The following is a 23,292-nucleotide window of genomic DNA, read 5'->3' on the forward strand; positions in this document are numbered from 1 at the left end:
AGTCCTGGAATGCCCCTCCAGAGGTTCAGTAGAGGGGGGGAAGGGATAGAGAGGAAGGAAGGGAGGGAGGGAGGGAGGGAGGGAGGGAGGGAGGGAGGAAGGGAGGAAGGAGATAAGTACTTGAACCTAAGCCTTGCTTAGTTCTTCTATAAACAAATTTAGCTGGTCTAGTTCCCAGTATCAGCTGTTTCAACAAAATGAAACTCTTTGGCCTGTGCATGGTCATATGTATCTATGATCCCACTCAGAAGGCAGAGTAAAGAAGGTCAGAAGTATGAGGCCAGCCTGGGCTGCACAGTGAGACCCTTTCTCAAAATAACTCCAAAACTCTTTGGGACATCATGAGATGCTACAATCTTCAAGGGGAGAAACTCAAGTTCTTGCTGTTCAGTATAATGAACTCAGATATCCTAAGAAAAAACATTATTATATTCATGTTCAGGTAACCAGTTCTCTTAATTTTCTTACACATTTGACAGCTAAACTTTACTACAGATATATGATCACAAGTTAAGCTTATGATGACACTGGTAAAAAGCTACAAAACATGTCTTCACTTCTCAGAGCTAGTCACGATTTGAGAGACAAAAGCCTACGAAACACACACCTTCAGGCTCATACTTCAGCTTTAATTCATCTAGCTTAGCTCTCAGCTTCATGTTTTCACTTTCTGTAAGCTGAAGGTGCCTTTCATTTGCAAACAGTTTCCGCTCAATATCCAGGGCCCGCTGGCTCTCAAATAACGCCTTCATTCTCTGTATGGACAGTTCACCCTTTGTGCCTTCGTTTTCTTTTCTACAGTAACAGAAAAGAATAATTAAAGAATATTAAAACAGCCAGGCGGTGATGGCACACACGCCTTTAATCCCAGCACTCAGGTGGCAGAGTCAGGCGGATCTCTGTGAGTTCGAGACCAGCCTGGGCTACAGAGCGAGATCCAAGACAGGCATCAAAACTACACAGAGAAACCCTGTCTCGAAAAATAAAAAATAAATAAATTTTAAAAAAAATTAAAATCGTACATAGGGCAAACATGGTGAAATAAGTCTCGTGTATTACAAAGGCATTTCTCTGAGTTTTTATTAATAAAGAAAAGAAACAGCCGGGCGGTGGTGGCGCACGCCTTAATCCCAGCACTTGGGAGGCAGAGCCAGGCGGATCTCTGTGAGTTCGAGGCCAGCCTGGGCTACCAAGTGAGTTCCAGGAAAAGGCGCAAAGCTACACAGAGAAACCCTGTCTCGAAAAACCAAAAAAAAAAAAGAAAAAAAAAAAAAGAAAAGAAACAATAAACAATTAAAGTAAGCAACCCCCCCACAAAAATTTCATGGATTCTTTAAAGGAAACAGAGGGAGAAACTTTTTTTTCCAAATGCACACATACATACCCCTTTACATTTTAAATTATATGAAATTTATTCTTGAATTTTGATGGAGAAACTTAAGAGTTTATTTCACTGACCAATCCGAATGCTAAACACAAAAGAAATGCATATTTTATATAAACTCATATGCTACACAAGGATATTTTATTGACTTTCTTCTGGAGATTATTTTTTAACAATTAAAAACAAACAAATAAAAAAATCAGTCAGTAATACTATTATAAGCAAGTAAACCCTTTATCATTGTATTCACAATCCCAAACACTTACTTTAACTTATCAAGCTTTAGTTGAAGTAAATCTGCATAATAGGTGCTGTCTTCTAGAGTACCAGGGCTGGCTGATGTGGAAGGCTTAGATTCCATACTTTCATATAAGTTCTAACGAAAGCAAAAACTCTTATTACACAGAGCAGACAAGAGGCCAGGTCTGCTGTAACAGCAGCAGGCACCACTAAGTTGGAACTCACCAGTTTACAGTCACCAAGCTAAGACCCACCCTCTTAACTCACCTGCCTTCTTCTGGAGTAGGGAGACTAAGCAGTTCTCTTTTCAAATAAGGAAAGTGGCTCAATGTGACATGGGCATGACAATAACATGTTTAGTTCTGAAACTAAGGCTTCCAACCACACCAGTCCCACAGCTCCCTCTCCTAGCTTTTAGAATGGAAGACGCAATGACTGTGGGTTCAATTCTGGACTTTAGAGAAGGGCTATAAAATGGAAAAACACAGAGAGGAAATCCTTGATGTTACTGAAGAATATTCTTTGTATTTCTGGGGGGGGGGGGGGGTAAATTTGTTCAAAACTTTGCAAACAATTTTAGGGAGTGCAAAAACCCAACTCTCCTTAATTTCAAAATGTACTTTTCAAAGTACAGTGATCAGCCCATGTAGGCACACCACTGCCCAATAATACACTATACATTTAACAAAAATGTCATATTTTCCAAAGTTTTCTAAGAGATGGAAGTAAAACTTACTATTTAATGACAGACTAATGGCCACAATACAGAATGCTTAAGGGATCATTAATATTTACAAAATCTGTCACTTACATAAACTTGAATCTTTTACTAGATGCTTAATGAAAAGATACTAATGCTCCCTAAGGTAATTAAAAAATTTGAAAATTTGTAAATGTAATATAATCCTACAAAACACCACCAAATAGTTCTTTCTAGTGTGTGTGTGTGTGTGTGTGTGTGTGTGTGTGTGTGTGTGTGTGTGTGTGTGCGCGCGTGTGTGGGGGGGGGTTGGGGGGGGGTATGGGTGTTGCATGCATCAGAAAAGAGAAAAGCAAACATGTAAAAGCAACCAGAACACTATGAAGAAAAAACTAGGGGAACTAAAGTCTAAAAATAAAAACATATACTAAAAAACATCTGTAACTTAAATAGTATAGTACTGCTGTACAGAGGTCAACCAAAACATAGAAAATGTTGAAAGATTCATGCACATACAGAAACTTGTTATGCGATAAACCTGGCATCTCACTGGAGCCAAATTTAACAAATGATGCCAGGACTGACTTCACATCATACATACAAGAATGAGGTAAGACTGCCGTGAGCTCCAAAAAAATCTAAACACTGGATCGACTTGTACTGAAACTGGAATATTGAAATTATGAGTAACTGCATAATAAACTATAGAAGCTACAAATGTAAGGATTTTTCAATTCAAACTTTGGCTATATCTTTGAAAAGATATTACATATACCTTAAATTTCTCCAGATTTTTAATTTCACCTAAAAGGTCTTTTATTTCACCATTCTTCTGTTCCAACATGGCAAACAACCGTTCCTGCTGCTCAAATTCGGTTTGAGATCCCCTCATCCTCAGCAATGTGGAGATTTGTAACTAGAAAAACAACCACCCCCAAAATCACAATCAAGATCCTGGGAAGCATACTTCTGGTATAATTCCTGTCTTGTGCGCCACTGATCTGAATTCGGCCTGGAAAGTAAAGAGTTCTTTTTCATCTCATAATCTGAAAACATTTGCATCAAAAGTTTTGTTGTGGGTAACTTTCAAGTACTTATTTTGACTACTTTTATGTTATCGGAAGTCTTTAACATAATTATTTATGTGTCTGTGAAATGCACATGAAACTACATGCTGAGGTCAGGCAGCATGCTATTCAGACAGTACATAGCCTGGCCAAACATCACCTGCTACTCGTCACTTGAATTAACACTATGGGTCGACTGGGGGTCTTCTAGAATTTGTAAGTGAGTGGGGAAATTGTTAAGTTACTCACAGAAACTAACGACAAGGATGGGTAAATGTTTTACTACATGTTAAGTCCAGGACAACTCTACAAGGCAGGTTTTGGTTAGCACCTTCCTATTTACAACATGAAAACGAACACCCCATCTCAAGTAGCTCATCTAACTCCCAAGTTTGATTACTGAATTTCCTCAAGGTTTTGGTAAAACACTTATGGAGGAAAATGAGGAAGGAGCCTTTCTAGCAATCTATTACTACCTTAGCAGCACTGGGCACAAGGGAGGAGGGTCAGATCCAAAGGACGGGTACAGCGAGGACTGTTGCTTTCTCACTGCTCTAAGCTTCTCGTAATGAGGAAAAGAAGACAGTCTACTTGACTTAGTGAGCTGCAGGGGTAAGAGGCCATGAGCAGTACAGAGTTCAATAAAAAATAAGCCTGCGTGTGAGAGCTGTGAGAGAGTTAAGTCTAGATGACGTAGGCAACAGTGCTACGCTCAAGAACACACAGTGCTATGCACAAAAAATAAAAAACTATTTCTCATTCCAACTGGACAAGAAGACTCACCGTCTACCTGGTGAATCAGTGAATAACCACTAAAGCAATTTGCAGCTGCCTTCCCAAGGTGATATTTGAAATATAAAGAATCATGCAATTCTACAAATAATTACATAGTATACTTCCTGAAGGAAACCAGTTTCCTATATATAGCTGCTAAGACAAAGCAGATTTAAAGCCTTTACCAGTCTATACCTTCATTTTGTTCATCTGCTCTCTGGTGAATGCATTTTGCTTCTTCATTGACTGATACTTGACTTTCATCAAGTTGAGCTGGCGTTCCATAGCCACCCTTCGATCCTCCACCTGGAAAGTATTAACGTGTTTGTTCTTGCAGTAAATAAAATGCCAATTTAGTCAATTTGGTCATGAGAACACTTCTAAGTACCTCTGCAAACAGGGAGTTTCCTTTACTGTTGGGATCCAAGGCTTGCTGAAGGGCATGACCCAACTGCACCTGAAGATCTTGATTTTCTATGCGAGCTTTCTAGATTGAAAGGAAAACAGTTTCACTGGCGGAGATCAGCAAGAGGGCACTGGGTTACTACTAACTGGAAGCATGACAGCACTCGTACCATACCTCTAAGGCGTTATAATACGACACCGCTTCCTTCTCTCGCTCTTCTTTTTCTTCTTTAAGCCGGTCTACCTGATGCATTAAGGAAGTATTGAAGCACTCCAGTTGCTCTTGTTTGTACTGCAGTTCATGCACCTCTTCCTTGAGAGCAGCCTATTCAACATGAATACAGAGTTCTCATGAATAATCTCTCACACAGCAGCTGATTCATCTATTGGCTCCCACCTCATATTAAAACAAAACCATTCGAAGATTGCCAAGTAAATTTTAAAAGGTTTTTAATTAATGAATTTTTTGGCAGAAAGCCAATAAAAATACCTTGGAAACTGCCCCTTTTTCCTTTGAATTTTAATTATCCACATTTGAAATGAAAAATCTATATTGACATGCATTTTAATTTCCACTATGCTAACACTGTATATTGGGCTTTTATGATCCAAACCAATATCAGAATAAAAGCCTATAAATGGTTCCAGAGTTTCCAAAATGTAAAATCTGCCTTAAGTAATCATGAAATAGAAAACTATTTTATGAATGAATTAATCCACCTGAAAACTCTGCAGAGTGCTTTTTGGTTACATCCAAAACCATTTCAGTCCTCAAACTGCTTCTTAAGAACAACTACAAGAACATGCACAATGATTCTAAAGTAAAATGAGGAAACACCTGAAATATAAATTACCTTCACACCTTCCATTTCAGTTAGCTCAATCTGAAGAGCCAGCACCTCTGAAGACATGCTATTGACCATACGCTGCTCAGACATTAGCCGGAGCTCTTCCGATTTGTGAGCGAGAACTTCCTCTTGGTGATCCAGCTTCTGCTTCAGCTGCTTTTCACTTAACCTTGCTTCATCTAGTTCCACTTTCAGTTTCTCTAACTAAATCAGGAAAAGAGAAAGAGTCACAACCTTTGAACTCAGGATTCCTTGAGCTTCCTTTGGCTTTCAATCCTGAAAACTTTAGAGTCTATACCTGATTTTCCAGATGCTACTCTACAGAAACTCACTGGATCTCAGTGACATGAGCAAAGCACCTCTCCCTCCCCACCCACAGTGCTGGGAACTGAACACAGGGTCTTGGGTTTGCAACTTAAACATCTCTCACCAAGTTACATCCCCACCCACTAAGCGTCTTTTAAACAGTGACCTATACTGTTCTAGAAATTCAGGAATAACCCACACTAGTCACCCAAGTAGACCTGGTTTGTTTAGAGGCAACTGAAGGTGGTATAACCAACTACCAGGCAGCTGTAAAGAACGGGAAGCAGTCCTCATCCCCAGCCCTTAAGAAGAAGAGACATGGGTAACAACGACACAAGCAGGTAACCTGATTAGAAGACCACAGCAGTGTGATGATGGTCTGGACTACAGGGACAGGAGCTACCGAGAGATCTTATAGGTCAACTCCTTGGAATTCAATGACAGATTCAATGTGAGAAATAAGACAAAGATAATGAGTAAACCTTGAGAATTTTAAAACAAATGGTTTGAGAATATCGGCAACACCATTTTTTAAAATTTACTCTTTCTTCTATAAAAAGGCCATCTTTATAATTATCTTTGCTTTATCTTGTCCCAAAATTTCCTCTATCATATCTGCTTAGGTAATTAGGGTGACTGCTAAATCCATGCAGGAATGAAATACAAGAATACATCATTTCCAGTTATCCAAATCTCTAATCAGATTAGCTGCAAACAGAATTACTACCTGTCAGTGCTACAGGCAAGATGATTCTGATTTTCACCGATACCATTATTCAAAATGGAAAAATATGTTGTAGTATAATGAAAAATTATAGGTGGAAACAGACATGGAAAAATATTAAAAGACACTACAACACTACTAAAAACTGAAAAACAGACTTCTAAGAAAACAGGGCATTAAAGAAATCTTATCAAGTTTTCATAGAGTAGGATCTGAAAAAAACAGGGTACAAACTCCACATGAAGAGAAGGATAAGCAGAGCCCTAGATTTCTTCGAGGAAACTGGAGGTCCAGGGCAGCAGGGGGTTCTGAGAGTGAAGGGACGCTCACTGAACAGCTGCCCACTGTTTACAATGGAGCCAGTACATGAGGAATCAGCAGACCACGGCACAAGCTCGGTACCGGGACTTACTGTCCGACAGCCTCAGTTCAAATAGCAGCGGACAGTTCTAGCTCGTATTGTGTTCAGTGTCCTCAGTCTGCCTAGCCATTAGCCCCTGTTCTGTCACAATGGAGATAAGATGACATCCTGCACAAACTTTGTTCGGAAACTGGATCTTCCCTCATTTTTTCTTCCATAAACACTTGTTTCACCTCTAAAGCACATTAACTCATTAGACAGTACTGGTTTGTATGTGGAGTAGCAGCACATTACTAACTGCAGGAACTGCTACAGGACTAGTTAGTTCTCTTGCAAGGTGAACCACAGCACATGCTATAAGGAGGCCATACTGGTCACCAATATTACAAATATTCCAAAAACAAATATTCAGATACCCAATTTAAATAATTAAATAAATAATTTCACATCATTAGAAGGCTAGTACGTATACAAATTACATTAATAGCTTATTTCTCTGTGTTTCCACTCAAAACATGAAGACAGAGGAAACTGATTTTTGGTCTTTTTGCACAGCTAGTCCTTAAGCAACCCCCCCCCCCCCCCCCCGCCCCCGATGCTCACAGGCATCTAAACAACACAGGCTGTTTTGCTGACACAGACAGATCCAAACCTTGTTTTTCAGGCCGTTCACTTCCTGCCTATGGCTTCTGTTTAGCTGCATTTCTAGCTGCTCCAGCTGCATTTTCTGTTGTTGTTTCACAGTTTCACATTCACAACTCAAACTTTCCAACATCCGACTCTTGAGCTCAACTTCTCTTTGTAGGGCATACTTCTCTTGGTTATAATTCTGAAAACACACTTCATTGCATTAAAAAACTTAAGTCATTAGGTATTAGTTAGCATCTTAAACTGGCTCATACCTGTTTCATTTGCTACTATCCAAGTAACAACCACCTGTCAAATTGGGAATAACGCAGTTATCAGTGTTTTACTTTTCTGGGGTGTGGGCAGGGTTACACACATGTTCACATGGGCAAGCACACATGTACATGTGTGTTGGTGTAGGCCAGACAACAGTCTCAGGTGTTGTTCCTCAGGCAATGGCCATCTTATTTTGGGGACAGAGTCTCTCACGACCTAGAACTTGCCTGCCAAGTAGACTAGGTGGGACTGCCAGTGAACTGAGCCCCAGGAACCCACCTATTTCTGCCTCTCCTGCACTAGAATTGATAAGCATGTACCAACATGTCAGCTTTTTAAGTATGGGTTCTGGGAACTATACTCAGGTAAGCATTTTACCAAATGAGCTATGAGCCCAACCCTGCTTATCAGTCCCAATGAACCCCAAAACGTAGAGATTGCAGTGGCCTCAAAACAGTCAAGCTGAAGATAGAAAGGCGCTGGTCCCAGGAAATTACTGACTTCTGCTTCCCAATCTGTGGTCTCTGGTGCCCTGACAGCCAGCAGAGGAAATGGTAATGGAGGAAGCATTCTCTGGATTCCAAATTCAATGAACCCCCATACTGATGCGTGATAAGACTTTCCTGAAAAATTCTTGCCCTTGGTTAAACATCCACCACCATGGTAGCAGCCAAGTTTTATCTCAAGCTCATCAAAAACTAGGAATTTGACTGATTATTAGGAAAGTTACCTTTTACTTAATACAGTACAACAACAGAATCTTTCCAAAATTAAAATCCACTTGAGAGACAACAAGAAAAAGCAAAGGGACCTTTGGTAGCACAAGACCAGAATCACTGTACCCACCTTACAAAGACAGTCAGTCATCCTCCCAACAACTGTCCATTCCATTCCATGCTCACTTAAACAGCCAGCCAATGTGCCAGGTAACAAACCCAGAGATAGACAAAACATGGCGCCTAACCTCAAGGTCAGTCTAGAACAGACACACACTTAAAAATTGTCAGTACAGTGATCTGTACTGAGGACAAAGGTGGGCTAAGAGGAGGCTTTTTTTAGAACTAGATCCTACAAACACTATATGGAGGACCAAGGAGAAATTTAATTCTACTTAATATTATGCAAAGAATCCCAAGGAATTATGAAGTGATTAAAAGAAAACCTCTCATGTCTATGCCTTCAAGGAATATGCATATGCCACATTCTTAAGTCTAAGTGCCCAAAACAGAGACTCCAAGACAGCTAAGAATTCTTTTCAAGTATGCACCATAATTCTGACTAATATAATCCTTATTATTTCAACAACTGAGTAGACTTACCACTATGGCATTATCCATCGAATGGAATGTTTTATGAGAGCTTATGTCACCATGACTAAGAGATAAGAGACAGTGCATAATGTCAGATGGCAAAGGATGTTACATAGTAGAACACGGGAGAACCTGGAAGAGGAGGCTTTCTAAGGGAACGGATGTATGACCAGGTTTTCAACGTAGAGGTAGGAAATGCTCATGGATGCCAGATGCTGTGATGCACAGAATAGAGGGGAAGCATGTTCAACAATCACATTGTGCCAGGCATCCAAACTCCAGCACAGTAGCAGATGTCATTTGCATCTTATCTGTAGGAGTTATGTTCCAGAACCCCAGCCTGATGCCTGGATCCTCAAACAGTACCAAACCCTACAAATACCACACACCCCTCCTCCATATACAGTATTTATCCTGACAAAATTTAATTTTAAATTTGACACAGTAAGAAATTAAAAATACAACCAATAATATAAAAAGACTGAAAAGTTATGTGCCATTTTTCTCTCAAAATCTTACTGTTTTTATGATGCAAGATAGTATAATACCCATGTGACAGTGATGAGGTGTGGCCAGTGTAAGGCACGATGACACAGTGTTACATGACTAATGACCTGACAAGAAATCATCAAGAGGAGCACCATCTGCTTCAGGTATCCTGGACAGTGATTCCTGTCCCAGGCAGGATGCAACCACTTCAGCTTTATAAATTCTATGATATGGAATTTCCATGTATTATTTACGGACAACTGTACTGTAAAGTCCAACTGCAGATGGGGGACGTATGTTAATGTCCATGCTGGAGTCGTGGCAATTGCTTCAGTTCACTATCAAGGAAGGATAAAAACCCACAGCATGACGGTCTATCAATCCCTATTGAAAGAAAAACGAAACAAGGATGCTTTACTAGCACCCAGATGTTCCTAGTAATCATTACTGTTTGAAAATGAAATGCTCTTCCTTATATAATGCCTTCAGAAAAAAAAAGTAGAATGGGTAAAAAGGAAAAATATTGAATTAACCTTTACTTTTAGTGTTGTTACCTAAAAATCATTTACAAACTAACCACAGAATGAAAACATACTAAGGTTAAAAAAAGGTATTGTTATTCCTTCTAAATGGTTTTTTAAAAACATAAGACAAATATCCTGTCATCATAGAGCCTTCATCCAGTAACTGATGGAAGCAGATGCAGAGATCCACAACCAAGCACCAGGCTGAGCTCCAGGAATCCAGTTGAAGAGAGGGAAGAGGGAATTCTATGAGCAAGGGGCATCAAGATCATGATGGGGAAACCTACAGAGACAACTGAACCAAGCTAGTGGGAACATATGAACTTTAGACCAACAGCTGTGGAGCCTGCATGGGACTGGACTAGGCCTCTGCATAAGCGAGACAGTTGTGTAGCTTGGTCTAATTAAGGGGCCCGTGGCAGTAGGATCAGGATCCATCCCTGGTGCATGAGGCTTTTTGGAGCCTATTACCTATGGTGGGATACCTCGAACAGCCTTGATGCAGGGGGAGGGGCTTGGTCCTGCCTCAACTGAATGTACCAGGCTTTGCTGACTCCCTGTGGGAGGCCTTACCTTTTCGGAGGGAATTGGGGGGTGGGTTGGGTGGGGAAGTGGGAGGAGGGAAGAAAGGGGAATCTGTGGTTGGCATGTAAAATGAATAAAAAATTTCTCAATTAAAAAACAAACCACAAGACAAGGCAGGCTAGAGAAGGGATTATGGGGAGGGACAACACAAAGACTTTTGAAAGAAATGACTGTAAAAGCATCCTGACATGTATACATCTACAAAAGGAGTTTAAATAGTGTTTCCATCTAATTGGGGGCAGGTGCAATATCCAAATCAGACATCATATACTACCAAGTAAAACCTAACACCAGGAATGGGTTACATATTTTTGAGTTGTTGGCCAATGGTCTCCCACACATGCCCTCCCTCAACATTACAGGAAATATTACCAGTGCTATTGGTTGTGGTGATATATTGTGTACCCTAATAAAATATGCCTAAAGATCAGAGAACAGAACAAGCCACTAGATTAAACATAGAGGCCAGACAGTGGTGGCACACACCTTTAATCCTAGCACTCGGGAGGCAGAGATCTGTCTAGATCTGAGTTCAAAGCCACCCTGGATTACATGAGATTGACTCAATCTAGGAAAGAAACAGAGCCAGGCAGTGGTGGCACATACCTTTAATCCCAGTACTTGGGAGTCACATGCCTTTAATCCCAGCACTTGAGACCTCACACCTTTAATCCCAGTATTTGGAAAGCATAAATACCATTAATCCCAGTACTAGGAAAGAAGTGATGCTGGGCAGAGAAAGGTATATAAGGCTTGGGGAGACAGGAACTAAAGCCCTTTTCAACTGGAGAGCTTTTCAGGCTGAGGAATCCCAGAGGTAAGACATGGCAGTGGCTTGTTCCTTTGTCTCTCTGATCTTTCAGCATTTATCCTCAATATCTGGTTCCGGGTTTTTAATTAAAAGACCAATTTAGGAATTTGTGTTATAATTGGTTACCCTCCACAACTTGCCATAAGACCCAACATGGAGAAATCTAGCTGGCATTCAGCTAGAAGCTTCATGCTACTGGCTAGTGTTCATAGTGATGAAAAGTGCTATGTATAACATCAGAGGAGAAAAGTAATAATCGATCTTACCCACCTATGAGCCCTGTGAACCACAATTTAATGACTTGCCTACAAGTTAGGCCTACTGGTTCAAAAGTGGCTTGAATGTTAGGGGAATAATCACCCACCTTTTTACTTGGATCTGAGCCCTCCCATCTCCTTCTATCAGATGAAACCCATACCTGACACTGTCAGTGAGGCCAAGAACCTGAGGCTAGACAGGTCATGGGCCCCAGCGGAGAACCCACAATTATTAGTCTGCTAAATGAACACAGCAATGGAACAACTAATAACATTCTGCTATACCCAAAGTTCAGTATGTCACTCAACTCTCATAAGGAGGATCTCACAGTGAATGGTAATTAACGCAGAGACTTACAACGGGCAGCGAGTAAAAGACTCTGGAATGCTCAGCCCTAATTGGGATATCTTATATCACACCCTCTCCTCAAGGTTCTGAGATCCATTTGGAAGAGGGGGCAGAGGTAGAGGTAGTAGATGACTTCAAGGAAAGAACATTTTTCATATAAAACAGGGCAGACACACATGAACTCATGGGAACTATGACAGCACATACACGCCCTTCATAAACTCCAGGTAGACAAAATTCCACCACAGAGGAAGGGAAGAGGGCACAAAGTCCCACCCCTAACCAAGAAGCTATTTGCGACTGCTAGCTGCTGGGAAAGGGGAAATCAGTTTCTCCAGTGGAGTGACAATGGGTATGTCAACCACAATCTAGGATACAACCCACACCCAGGAGTCATCAGCCAACACAAATTGCACTCCATGATTGTTGTGTGTTTTTTAAAGAGAGAGAAAAAACATGAAGTTGGGTGGGGAGGTGGAGAGAATCTGGGAAGAGCTGGGGTAGGTGGGGAAGAACATGATCAAAATACATTGTAAAAAATTTCAAAGAATAAATGAAAACGTTAAATACAACAAAACAAAGATAAATAAAATTCAATGAAATTAAGAAAAAACAGCTGGAATTATTTATATCACTCTCCTCAAAGCTCCTCTATTTCAAAGGAAACCTAAACTTGGTGAGGTATTTTCAAAACAATTGTGTAACACAACTTTATTTCCACTCTGAGATTTGCAATCTTTGTTTATGATCTGGCATTGAGGGCTTATCAAGAACAGGAGTACTCCCTCAAGACCCAGCCATACCACTCTTGGGCATATACCCAAGGAATGCTCAATCATACCACAAGGACACACGCTCAACTATGTTCATAGCAGCATTATTGTAATAGCCAGAACCTGGAAACAACCTAGATGCCCCTCAACTGAAGAATGGATAAAGAAAATGTGGTACATATACACAATGGAGTACTACACAGCAGAGAAAAACAATGACATCATGAGGTTTGCAGGCAAATGGATGGAACTAGAAAATATCATCCTGAGTGAGGTAACCCAGACTCAGAAAGACAAACATGGTATGTACTCACTCATAAGTGGATACTAGATGTAAAGCAAAGGATAACCAGACTGCAACTCACAACTCCAGGGAGGCTACCTAGTAAAGAGGACCCTAAGAAAGATACAGGGATTGCCCAGCGACAGAGAAATGGATGAGTTCTACATGAGCAAACTGAGGGTTGGGGGGGAGGGGTAATGGAAGGCAAGGGTCGGGGGAAAGAGAGCTTAGGGGAGCGGGAGGTCCCAGCTGGATCAGGAACAGAGTGGGAGAACAAGGAAAGAGATACCATGATAAATGAAGACACCATGGGAATAGGAAGAAGCAGAGTGCTAGAGAGGTCCCCAGAAATCCACAAAGATACCTCCACTATAGACTACTGGCAATGGTCAAGAGGGTGCCTGAGCTGACCTACTCTGGTGATCAGATGGCCGAACACCCTAACTGTCATGATGGAACTCTCATCCAGCGAATGATGGAAGCAGATGCAGAGATCCACGGCCAGGCCCCAGGTGGAGCTCCAGAAGTCCAATCGGCGAGAGGAGAGATTATATGAGCAAGAGATATTGAGACCATGACTGGAAAAAGCACAGGGACAAGTAGCCAAACTAGTGGTAACACATGAACTGTGAACCAATAGCTGAGGAGCCCCCATGGAACTGGACCAGGCCCTCTGGATAAGTGAGACAGTTGATTAGCTTGAACTGTTTGGGAGGCCCTCAGGCAGTAGAGCTGGGACCTGTTCTTGGTGCATGAGCTGGCTTTTTGGAACCTAGGGCCTATGCTGAGACACTTTGCTCAGCCTTGGTGTAGGGAGGAGGGGACTGGACTTGCCTCAACTGAATCTACCAGGCTGGGCTGACTCTCCAGGGGAGACCTTGCCTTGGAGGAGGTGGGAATGGGGGGTGGATTGGGGAGGAAGGCTGGGGGGTGGGAGGAGGGAGGACAGGAGAATCTGTGGCTGATATGTAAAATTAAATTAATTATAAAATTAAAAAAAAAAGGAGTACTTGGAAAAATGACAACTGCCATTAGTGATTTTTACCTGATATATTTCAACTTCTGAGATTCAAAGGTAAAAGACCAAGCATTTAGTATTAAACTGATTTAGTCGTTTTAATAGTATTTGTGTGCCAGGCAACAGGGGTGGACCAGTGAGTGAGAGCAGACAAACTTGCTCTCATGTAGTTTGCAACTCTGGAGACAATCAGCACTCCAGAGAATTAGGAGCAAATCTGACAACTTTCCATCACAGTCAGTGTTTGCTCTGCTGAAAGACATTTCACTGGAAGTCTGAGGTTGAGGACGGAATCCAGACGCGCAGGGACAAGTCACTCCAGGGGAAGAAGCGTCTAGTATAAAGCCAGTGTAGGAAAGACGGAGGGAAAGTGGTTTGAGAGGTGGCGATGTTAGGCAGAGGCCAAAGCACAGGGGTGCACACCCAAGCAAAGAGCTCAGATTCTGCCGAAAATGGAACAGAAAGCCCCGTAAGGTTTTCAGAAGGAAAGAAACGAGACTTCTTGTGTAGTTTCTCATGACCACTTGGATGTGTGAAGACTGAATGGTAGTGATGGAAGCTGGCAACCAGTTAGAAGGCCACAGCAGTTCAGTGGAAAGATGGCCGTGGTCTGGGCTAGAGCAGCAGTGTCCCAGGCAGATGCTTTGGTTGTGCTAGTTGGATTTTTTTTTTAAATCAATTTAGCACAAACCTAGACATACATGGGAAGAGGAGATCTTAACTGAGAAAATGCCTCCATAGGACTGGCCTGTAGGTAAGTCTGTGAGGCATTTTCTTGGTTAATGATTGATGTGGGAAGGCTCAGCTCACTGTGAGTGGTGCCACCCCTGGGCATGTGGTCCTGGATAGTATCAGAAAACAGGCTGGCCAAGCCAGTGAGTAGCATTACTCCATAGCCTCTACAACAGTTCCTGCCTCCAGGCTCCTGCCCTGACATCTCTAGATGACTGATGGGTTACACGCTGTAAGATGAAATCAACTCTTTCCTCTCCAAGCTGTTTTTGGTGATAATGTTTCATCACAGCAATAGAAATCCTAACTAAGATGTAAGTCGAGTCCTTAGATTTGTTAATGGATAAAATGTGGGACTCCTTGACTTCAGGCTCAAGCAACTGGATAAATGCCAATCCATTTACTAAATCAAGAAACCATTCAGTTAACAGACAGGGGACGAGCAGTTCTTTCTGTGTCAAGCTTGAGATGTCCGTTAACGGCAGGTCCTTGAATACACTAGTTTAGCCTTCAGGGAGAACTAAAGGCTTGGTGAGATGCCATGGAGCACTTAGATGTTTAGAACTAGAAAAGAAGTGAGGTCACTTAAGTAGAGCGTAGACTAAACAAAGCCTGGCAGTAAATGTATCCAACAGAGCAAGCGTTATTTGACTTTTCAAACTCAGAGCACACTGTTGGAAAGAACATTGGAAATTCATTTAGTTCATTCTCTTTTTCAATGGAACTAGGGTGGGTAAGATTTAGGTCTTCAAAGAAGAATGAATAATTGTTAGACAAAACAAGTTTACAGTCCCTAAGCACATCCTTCTTCTTCTTCTTCTTCTTCTTCTTCTTCTTTTTTTTTTTTTGTTGTTGTTTGGGGTTTTTTTGGTTTGTTTTTGTTTTGGTTTTTTGAGACAGGGTTTCTCTGTATAGCTTTGCGCCTTTCCTGGATCTCGCTCTGTAGACCAGGCTGGCCTTGAACTCACAGAGATCCGCCTGCCTCTGCCTCCCCAGTGCTGGGATTAAAGGTGTGCGCCACCACCGCCCAGCAAGCACATCCTTGTTCAGGATCCTACCTCGGTCAGGGTCATCACTTCCTCGTGACATTTATCCAACTGATTCTGCAGTTCAGTTTGCCTCTCCAACAGCTGCAAGCCGTACTGTGCGGCTTTCAGTCGCTCCTTTTCACACTCTTTGAGTTTGTGCCGAAGATCTGTGATAGCTGCCTCCATGCTTGCCATTTTCAGTCTACCATAAAGAGAAAATGCAACCACTTGAGCTGAACCTGGAACTAAATGCAGTGGTATCAGAGCAAGAGAAGAAGTACATAGTTTATACTGTCATATAAAACCAAGGGATATTAGGTTTTAGTCCTGATTTGTAAGACAACACCTCTAATCAACAATAGCACAGTACTGTCCACTGGATTTCAATGAATACAGATCACTGGCCCAAGGGCTGTTCTGTAGAAGTGGGCTGAAAGCCTGACTGGGATAGGGTTGAGAGAGAAGGGTAGATGATACAGGATGTGGATAAATGACATAAAAATCCAAGTGAAGCTCCAAAGCCTGATGTTCTAACCACTTTCTGGTCCAACCTTTCAAAAACACAACCTGCATAAGGCATTAACAGGACCACTTCCACCACTGACCCACTGCATTGTTTTGTAAACACCTTGCTTTATCTATAAGAACAGTCAAAAGCCTCTAACTAGACGCATTAAAGCTAACAACGCATGAACGCTGACTAAGCATCAACAGAAATACCGTGAGAGCCAATTGGGGATTTTAAACTTTCTGAGGGCCACATCTTCAAAAGTAAGCACGGTGGAAAGCATTTAACCCGATAGATACAAACTGTTACCACTGCAAACTCTAACCATTGTAAAATAAGTATAATAAGATGCTACAGTGAGAATCCATTGTGTGTGTGTTCCACCGGCTAGGGATCATGGTACTGGAGCACTCATACCCGGAGTTCACTGAACTGGGTATCAAGACCACCCGCTACCCGTATTTATCAGCCGCGGAGCACGCAGCGAGGCGGTCCGACCGAAGACTACACCGACCTGGAAAGCGACTCCTGAGACTTCAGGTTCCGGGAGAGCAGGCGTTTCGCCAGCGGCCGCCCGGTTCTCCCCTCCCCCTGCTCGTCCTCACCTCCCTCCTCACACTTCCAGCTGCTGCAACCAGAGGCCCGTCCACAAGCACTGGGCGCCCGGATTCGTGACACTACATCCACCTCAGCACAGAAAAACCGACCAGTTCATTCAGCGGAACCACTGCTAAAGTGAGTGCCGGGGTTCTTTTTGAAAATTGTTCCCGCGAGAACTCGCATTCCTCACGAGATGTCTTGTCCAATCCGCGCCTCCGACACAAACAAGAGGCGCGGCTTGCGGCGACTGCGCAGGTGCGTGCGGCGCGCCCAAAGCATAGGCTTTTTTTCCTGGTCAGTTTTCCCGTGACCTGTTTTTGGGGGGGGTCTTGGGGGTTTTTTTGGTGTTTTTTTTTTCCGCTGAGTGTCTATTTAAGTGAATTGTGTTTCAGAGTTTTATTTATTTGTTGTCGTCTTTAGCAGCGCCATTGTAGAGGCAGTGTCGCTGGGCCACAGAGAGGTGACAGCACGCAGGCCAGTGTGAGACTGACCCCCCCTTATAGCCCAGCGACACTGTCAGCCCCACACTGGCCTGCCTGCTGTCACCTACTGTAGCTAAGGCATTTTGTCTCACCCGTGCCAGGACAGTGCCACATTCCACACGGATCCTCCCGGTCACAAACCATCTTGCCAAGTCCACGGCATCCTTCAGTTTGCAGAGGAAATCGCGGCCTCCCCCAAAGAAACGTGACCTGTCAAAGTAGTAGATCTGCTGTTCAAACGAACTCCAGCTGCTCAGCAGGACAGCTGGGGCGCATGCGTGTTCAAATAGAAATGTCTTGCAAATATGCTTACTCTTTAAAAATGTAAGCACTTGGAAATCTGGAAAGTTCTAGTACCTGGTACATGGCATCATTTCTTGTTTCTCTAAGGACTTGGCTCTGTCTCTTTTATCGTCAAAATGTTTTACTGTGCTGGATCCTCCCCACCAGTAGACGAAATGACTCCCATTGCAAAATTTAATGAAAGCTTCCCCGACTCCAGTCAACCACAACCCCATTTCGTTTTTCTTTATATAACAAAATGAAAAAGGTCTTTCATTATTCAGTTTCTATTATTATTACTATGATGACGATGATGATGATGATGATGATGATGATGATGATGATTTTTGAGACAGGGTCTCCATGTACCTCTGGCTGTCCTGGAACTTTCCCTGCAGACCATGCTGGCCTTGAACTCACGAAGGTCCTCTTGTCTCTGCCTCCTGAGCTCCGGGACGTTGTAGAATATTAGTTAAAGATGTGTTACACTTGTTTGTGCTGTGGACCATTTGTTTGATGAAGCAATGATGTGTTGCACTCTTATGTTGCATTTGTGCAATTTGTGAAGCTGTGTTTCTTCGCCTGTCTAAAACACCTGATTGGCCTAATAAAGAGCTGAACGGCCAATAGCAAAGCAGGAGAAGGGCTAGGCGGGGCTGGCAGGCAGAGAGAATAAATAGGAGGAGAAATCTGGGAGGAGGAGATCAAGGAGTGAGAAAAGAAGGGGCCAGCCCCCCAGCTACACACCCAGACATGGAATAAGAAGGAAAGAAAAGATACTCAGAATAGAGAAAAGTAAAAAGCCTAGAGGCAAAAGATAGATGGGATAATTTAAGAAAAGCTGGCTAGAAATTAGCTAAGCTAAGGCCAGGCATTCATAAGAAAGAATAAATCTCAATTTATATTTATTTGGGAGCTGGGTTGCAGCTCCCCAAAGAGCCAAAAAAGAAAAAAAAGCAGACAACTACACTAGGATTAGTTTCTTCTGTTGTTTTGATATTCCCATCAACTGCGGTCTGGTCTTAAACCAGTACAGTGAATTATCTCTTGACAACATCACCAGTGATTTTTTTTTTTTTACATTCAGGCCAAATCTGAACTGTACCACAGCACCCCAGTGATTTCTACCCTGCATTGTCCAGTAGTCAATATCCTCTCTTCCCCTTTTCTGCATTTGGCAGAGTTGAATGCCTCCATTAAGTTTTAATGTCTTGAAGTGCCATACCCCCTTGACTCCCTGTCTTCATGTGTAGACCTGTATTTCTGATGGAGCTAGACTAGGCTTTAAAGGAGTGAACTGAGTTTTAAAATAAGCAACAATGATCCTTCAAGCATATTTAGTCATCACTGAGTTCTTGATTAAATGAAGCAAATTCTATTTCCCCTATTATTTTCAAATTCCTTGACCTGGGAGCCAAACAACTCCCTTTTTTCTCCTCTGTTTTAAGAGATGGTAAATCATATATCTTCTCTCATGTAACGGATTAAGTGAGGTAGACAGTGGAAGGCTGTGATAAAATGTACCATCTAGGGGTTGCTCACAATATAGTGTATTATTTACATATATTTAATATATTTAAAATCAGGGCTGTTTAAATTCATATGGACATGAATGATACATGTCCCTACCTGAGAGGAAAATGGGTGTTTTTTTGGGGGGGCTGGATATTCATTGTTTTAAAAATTACAAATCTAGTGGCCCTACGCAGAGCTGAAAGATGGTGGAGCTAAGGAAGAGTGGACTCAAAGGGGAGAGACCATGTTCACAGTCTTAAAAGCCACTCACCCTGCAATTGTTCAATAGAGTTTATGGTCTTCTACACTGACCCACTACACGAAAGTAACATGGAGTCACTTGTGGTAATGGGCACACGAATAACTAAGCTCCAAGGCCATCATCCGTGGGCAGATGATTCAAATCAGTAAATGCTGAGCTGGGACCAGTGAAGCTGTCTCTACACTTCACTAGCTTCCTGTCACTAATACTGCCTGATCTTGTTTAAAGGAGTTGTTTGAACTTCTGATTCAGAGAGCTGCCTTATCTTAGCATCATAAATAAAAGTCAGTTATGGTCTTTAAAGTCAATTTGTCGTGGCTTTTGTCTTTTGGACATAACTAAGTCACGTTTTAGGAATGCCCTGGATAGAGTGCAGCCAATACCATCACTGGACACTAGATGTCACAAGTGAGATGAATTTTAATAGTCAGCTTCATAGATTAACTTGGACTGTTTCATAGTGCTAAGTGCAGATCTCCCAGATCAGCCTGGGGTCCACATAATGCCCTACGTGCCAAAGGTGGGGCTGGGCTGGGGTGGGGTGGGATCTTTTGTGTCTGCCATTTGCATTTTACATAATAAGAGATGGGACATTCCTCCTCATGTGATAGTGGGTTCACCAAGCATAGGAAAGGCCTCTGAAATCTGAGAAGCAGCAAAAATATCCACTCCAACCGCCATTAAAATTCCTAATACTACAGCTATTCACGTGGGGGTTGGCTGCTGTAGTAACTTGTCCTCATTCGCTCATGTGACAGTACTTACCTACTTGTTAGAAATGGTGTCCTGGGGTGTTGCGTTGTCTTGGAAAGGTGTGTATTTTGGTGCACATTTATTTCGTGAGTGCTTAGGGTAGGGTACTACAAAGGGAAAGCTCCTGTACTCAAGAAGCTTAGAGTTCAGTGGAAGAGGCATCCGTCAAATGATTCTTCCTTAGAGGATGCCTCCAGCACCCTTGTTCTTTCATTATTAAATAGAGCTGTGAGCTAGATGACTTTGGGACCAGGCAAAAATGAGTACAGGACTCTGAGACACCAAGCAATCTGAAATAAAACTGAATCAATTAATAAAGTTCCATGATTGGTAGAATGGACTGAGAAATGAGGTTTTAAAGGTTATGATGAAGGTTGTGGCCATCGAAGCCTGTAGAATAGCTAGACAAAGAAAAGAGAATAGCTGTCTGGGTGCAGGATACGGGGATTGTCCTAATCCATGGAATAAATAAGGAGAATAGCTGTCTGGGTGCAGGATATGGGGATTGTCCTAATCCATGGAATAAATACAGCAATAGGATCTAACCCAGTGGTTCTCAACCTTCCTAATACTGTGACCTTTTAATACAGTTCCCCATGTTGTGGTGACCCCTAACCATAAAATTATTTTCATTGCTACTTCATAACTGTAATTTTGCTACTACTATGAAACATAATATAAATATCTGTGTTTTCTGATGGTCTTAGGCAACCCCTATTAAAGGGTTCTTTAACCGCCAAAGGGGCCATGACCCACACATTGAGAACCTCTGATCTAACAAGAGAAAGAAGAAACATGAGACAGGCTGGAAATCGAATTGTCACAACTCCCCATGTGACAGCCAGTCATCATAAAGAGTAGTTGTCCAGGCAGGCAGATTTGACCGCTTAATAGAAATAATGACAGTGAAGCCTGGCCTGCAGTCTTCCTGCACCACTGTTAACTCCTAATGAGCCCCATTGCTACGTTCGATTTTTGTTTGAATAAATGAAGCCTTCTTTCAGCAACGTTGTGCTATCTCAGTACAATGCATTGATGAACTTCTGTTTTTCGTGCCCAGAGCATTGTGTATTTTATAAGCAATTCCTCTTGCCATCCATGTTCAGCCACGTGGACTTGTTACAGCTGATTCTTCCCTTCAGCTCCAGTGAACTTTAACCTGTAGGACACTCATCATCTTGATTACAGAAATTGGTTGAAAGATGGCCTATGAAGGACAAGCCAATGGGATTTTCATGGGGACTTCTGGGAAAATGGATTGTGCTAATTCTCTCTCTTGTGGCCTGAAATATGACTACCTGAGAAGATACTGGCCCTCCATAACATTGTGCTCTGCAGCTTCCAGCGCCGTCTGGCTTGAGAAAGGAATGAAAAGCAGGGATGGAAGTGGAGAATGATAGGAGTCCTTTTCTTGCCATTAGAGTGCTTCAAGCATGCCCTGGAGCTATAGCTATCATCATTCTGCTGCTCACAGCACTTCGGTTTGAGGTCTCTGTTGTTGGGAAGATAAAATATTTCAACCAATATACAGCAATGCTTCTGTCTGAGAGGAAGTGTCTCAGAGCGCTCACCCCTGCATGTGAAATCTGTAGCGCATCCTTCCTCTCAGGGCTCAGAGAGCATTGCACAAGAGAGGGTGGAAAGATTGTAGGAGCCAGGGGTAGGGATGACTGCTGCGACACTGGTTTCCCAGACAGAGGGCTTCATCCCACCCACCAACTCAAAGCTGCCGTGGCTGCACGCACAAGACCACGGCAAAAGCAAGTGAGTCACAAAGTCCCGGCCGAGGGCAGGAGCAGTTGGCCAGCGACAGCTGCTGGGGGAGTCCATTTTCTTTAGAAATGCAGCCACTGAGGGGCTGCCCACGCTCCAGTAAATGGCCTGCACCCATCTGTGCTATCCTGGCAGCACTAAGTAGCCTCAGTGGATGTAGAAGAACACCTGAAACTGAAGAGAAAGGTGCTGAGGTGATGGGGGTGGTTTGATCACGACACACTACAGTTATGTATGAAATTATCAAACAGTAAAATAGAATCATATGCCTGTCTGAGCTTGAGTGGACCCAAACTGCTAGTTCCAAACTTACAGTTAGGAGTTCTGCTGACTTCTAGACAGAGTGACTTCTTTGAGGGGGAAAAAGACTTGCCTGAAGGAAAAGAGGTTTATCCTAAGTGAAGGGCCCAGCGAATGGTAAAGGAAATAAAGGTCTCAGACATTACACTGACTAGTGTTCTGTCAACTTGACACAAGCTGGAGTCATCGGAGAGGAGGGAGCCTCAGTTGAGAAAATGCCTCCATATGATCCGGCTGTACACAAGCCTGTGGGGCAATTTCTTAATTAGTGATTGATGGGGGAGGGCCCAGCCATTGTGGGTGGTGCCATCCCTGGGCTGGTGGTCCTGGGCTCTGTAAGAAAGCAGGCTGAGCAAGCCAGTGGAGCAAGTCAGTGAGCAGCACTCCTCTGCGGCTTCAGCATCAGCTCCTGCCTCCAGGTTCCTGCCCTGTTTGAGTTCCTGTCCTGACTCCCTTTAGTGATGAACAGTGATGCAGAAGCAAAAATCAGATAAACTCTCCTCCCTCAGTTGCTTTGGTCATGGAGTTTCATCACAGCAATAGTCACATATAGATAGTCACAATAGACTGACATCTTGTGGGTAATCCTTTTCTTGCCCCTGCTTCAAACGACCTCCTGGCTCCATTTAAGTTGACTCCCCCCTCCCCCAGATAATCTAAGCACTTTAGAATTAAGATTGCCATGTTTACAGACATTAGGTCTTTTGCTTGCGAAGAACAGGACATAACTTTTTAGTTTGCTTGTGGGTATAAAAAAACAAAAGTCTTCATTTTTTTTTTTTTACTATTTACAAGATTGTGTTTCTACTGAAAACCCACTTTCCAGAACCCATTCCATATCCCTGTTGTTTTCAGACAGTGCTACAATTCACTGGAGCTCTTGGACTAGTGAGATGCTCGAATGCTCTCTCATAAAACATGTTCCCTAGTTATACTGCTTCTCCTC

General features: G+C 42.6%; 1 protein-coding gene across 5 annotated transcripts in view; it reads right to left on the reverse strand.

Annotated features, from left to right (window-relative positions):
• The window catches only part of Spdl1 (spindle apparatus coiled-coil protein 1), a 30,926-nt gene extending 10,952 nt beyond the window's left edge, over window positions 1-19,974 (reverse strand). The window contains exons 1-10 of one of the 5 annotated variants that reach the window (XM_052759028.1): window positions 17,554-19,974; window positions 15,902-16,073; window positions 7,462-7,638; window positions 5,425-5,622; window positions 4,746-4,895; window positions 4,554-4,652; window positions 4,361-4,471; window positions 3,100-3,240; window positions 1,651-1,760; window positions 608-795 (exon numbers count right to left, since the gene is read on the reverse strand). In XM_052759028.1, coding sequence (XP_052614988.1) covers window positions 608-795; window positions 1,651-1,760; window positions 3,100-3,240; window positions 4,361-4,471; window positions 4,554-4,652; window positions 4,746-4,895; window positions 5,425-5,622; window positions 7,462-7,638; window positions 15,902-16,066 — 1,339 coding nt within the window. In that variant the 5' untranslated portion in view covers window positions 16,067-16,073; window positions 17,554-19,974. The other 4 variants (XM_052759027.1, XM_052759029.1, XM_052759030.1 and 1 more) reach the window with 4 other exon arrangements.
• Window positions 19,975-23,292: the final 3,318 nt, after the last annotated feature.

This window comes from Peromyscus californicus, unplaced genomic scaffold (assembly GCF_007827085.1).
Source record: "Peromyscus californicus insignis strain IS unplaced genomic scaffold, ASM782708v3 Scaffold_3__1_contigs__length_106647218, whole genome shotgun sequence".
In the NCBI taxonomy this organism is placed as follows: Eukaryota; Metazoa; Chordata; class Mammalia; order Rodentia; family Cricetidae; genus Peromyscus; species Peromyscus californicus.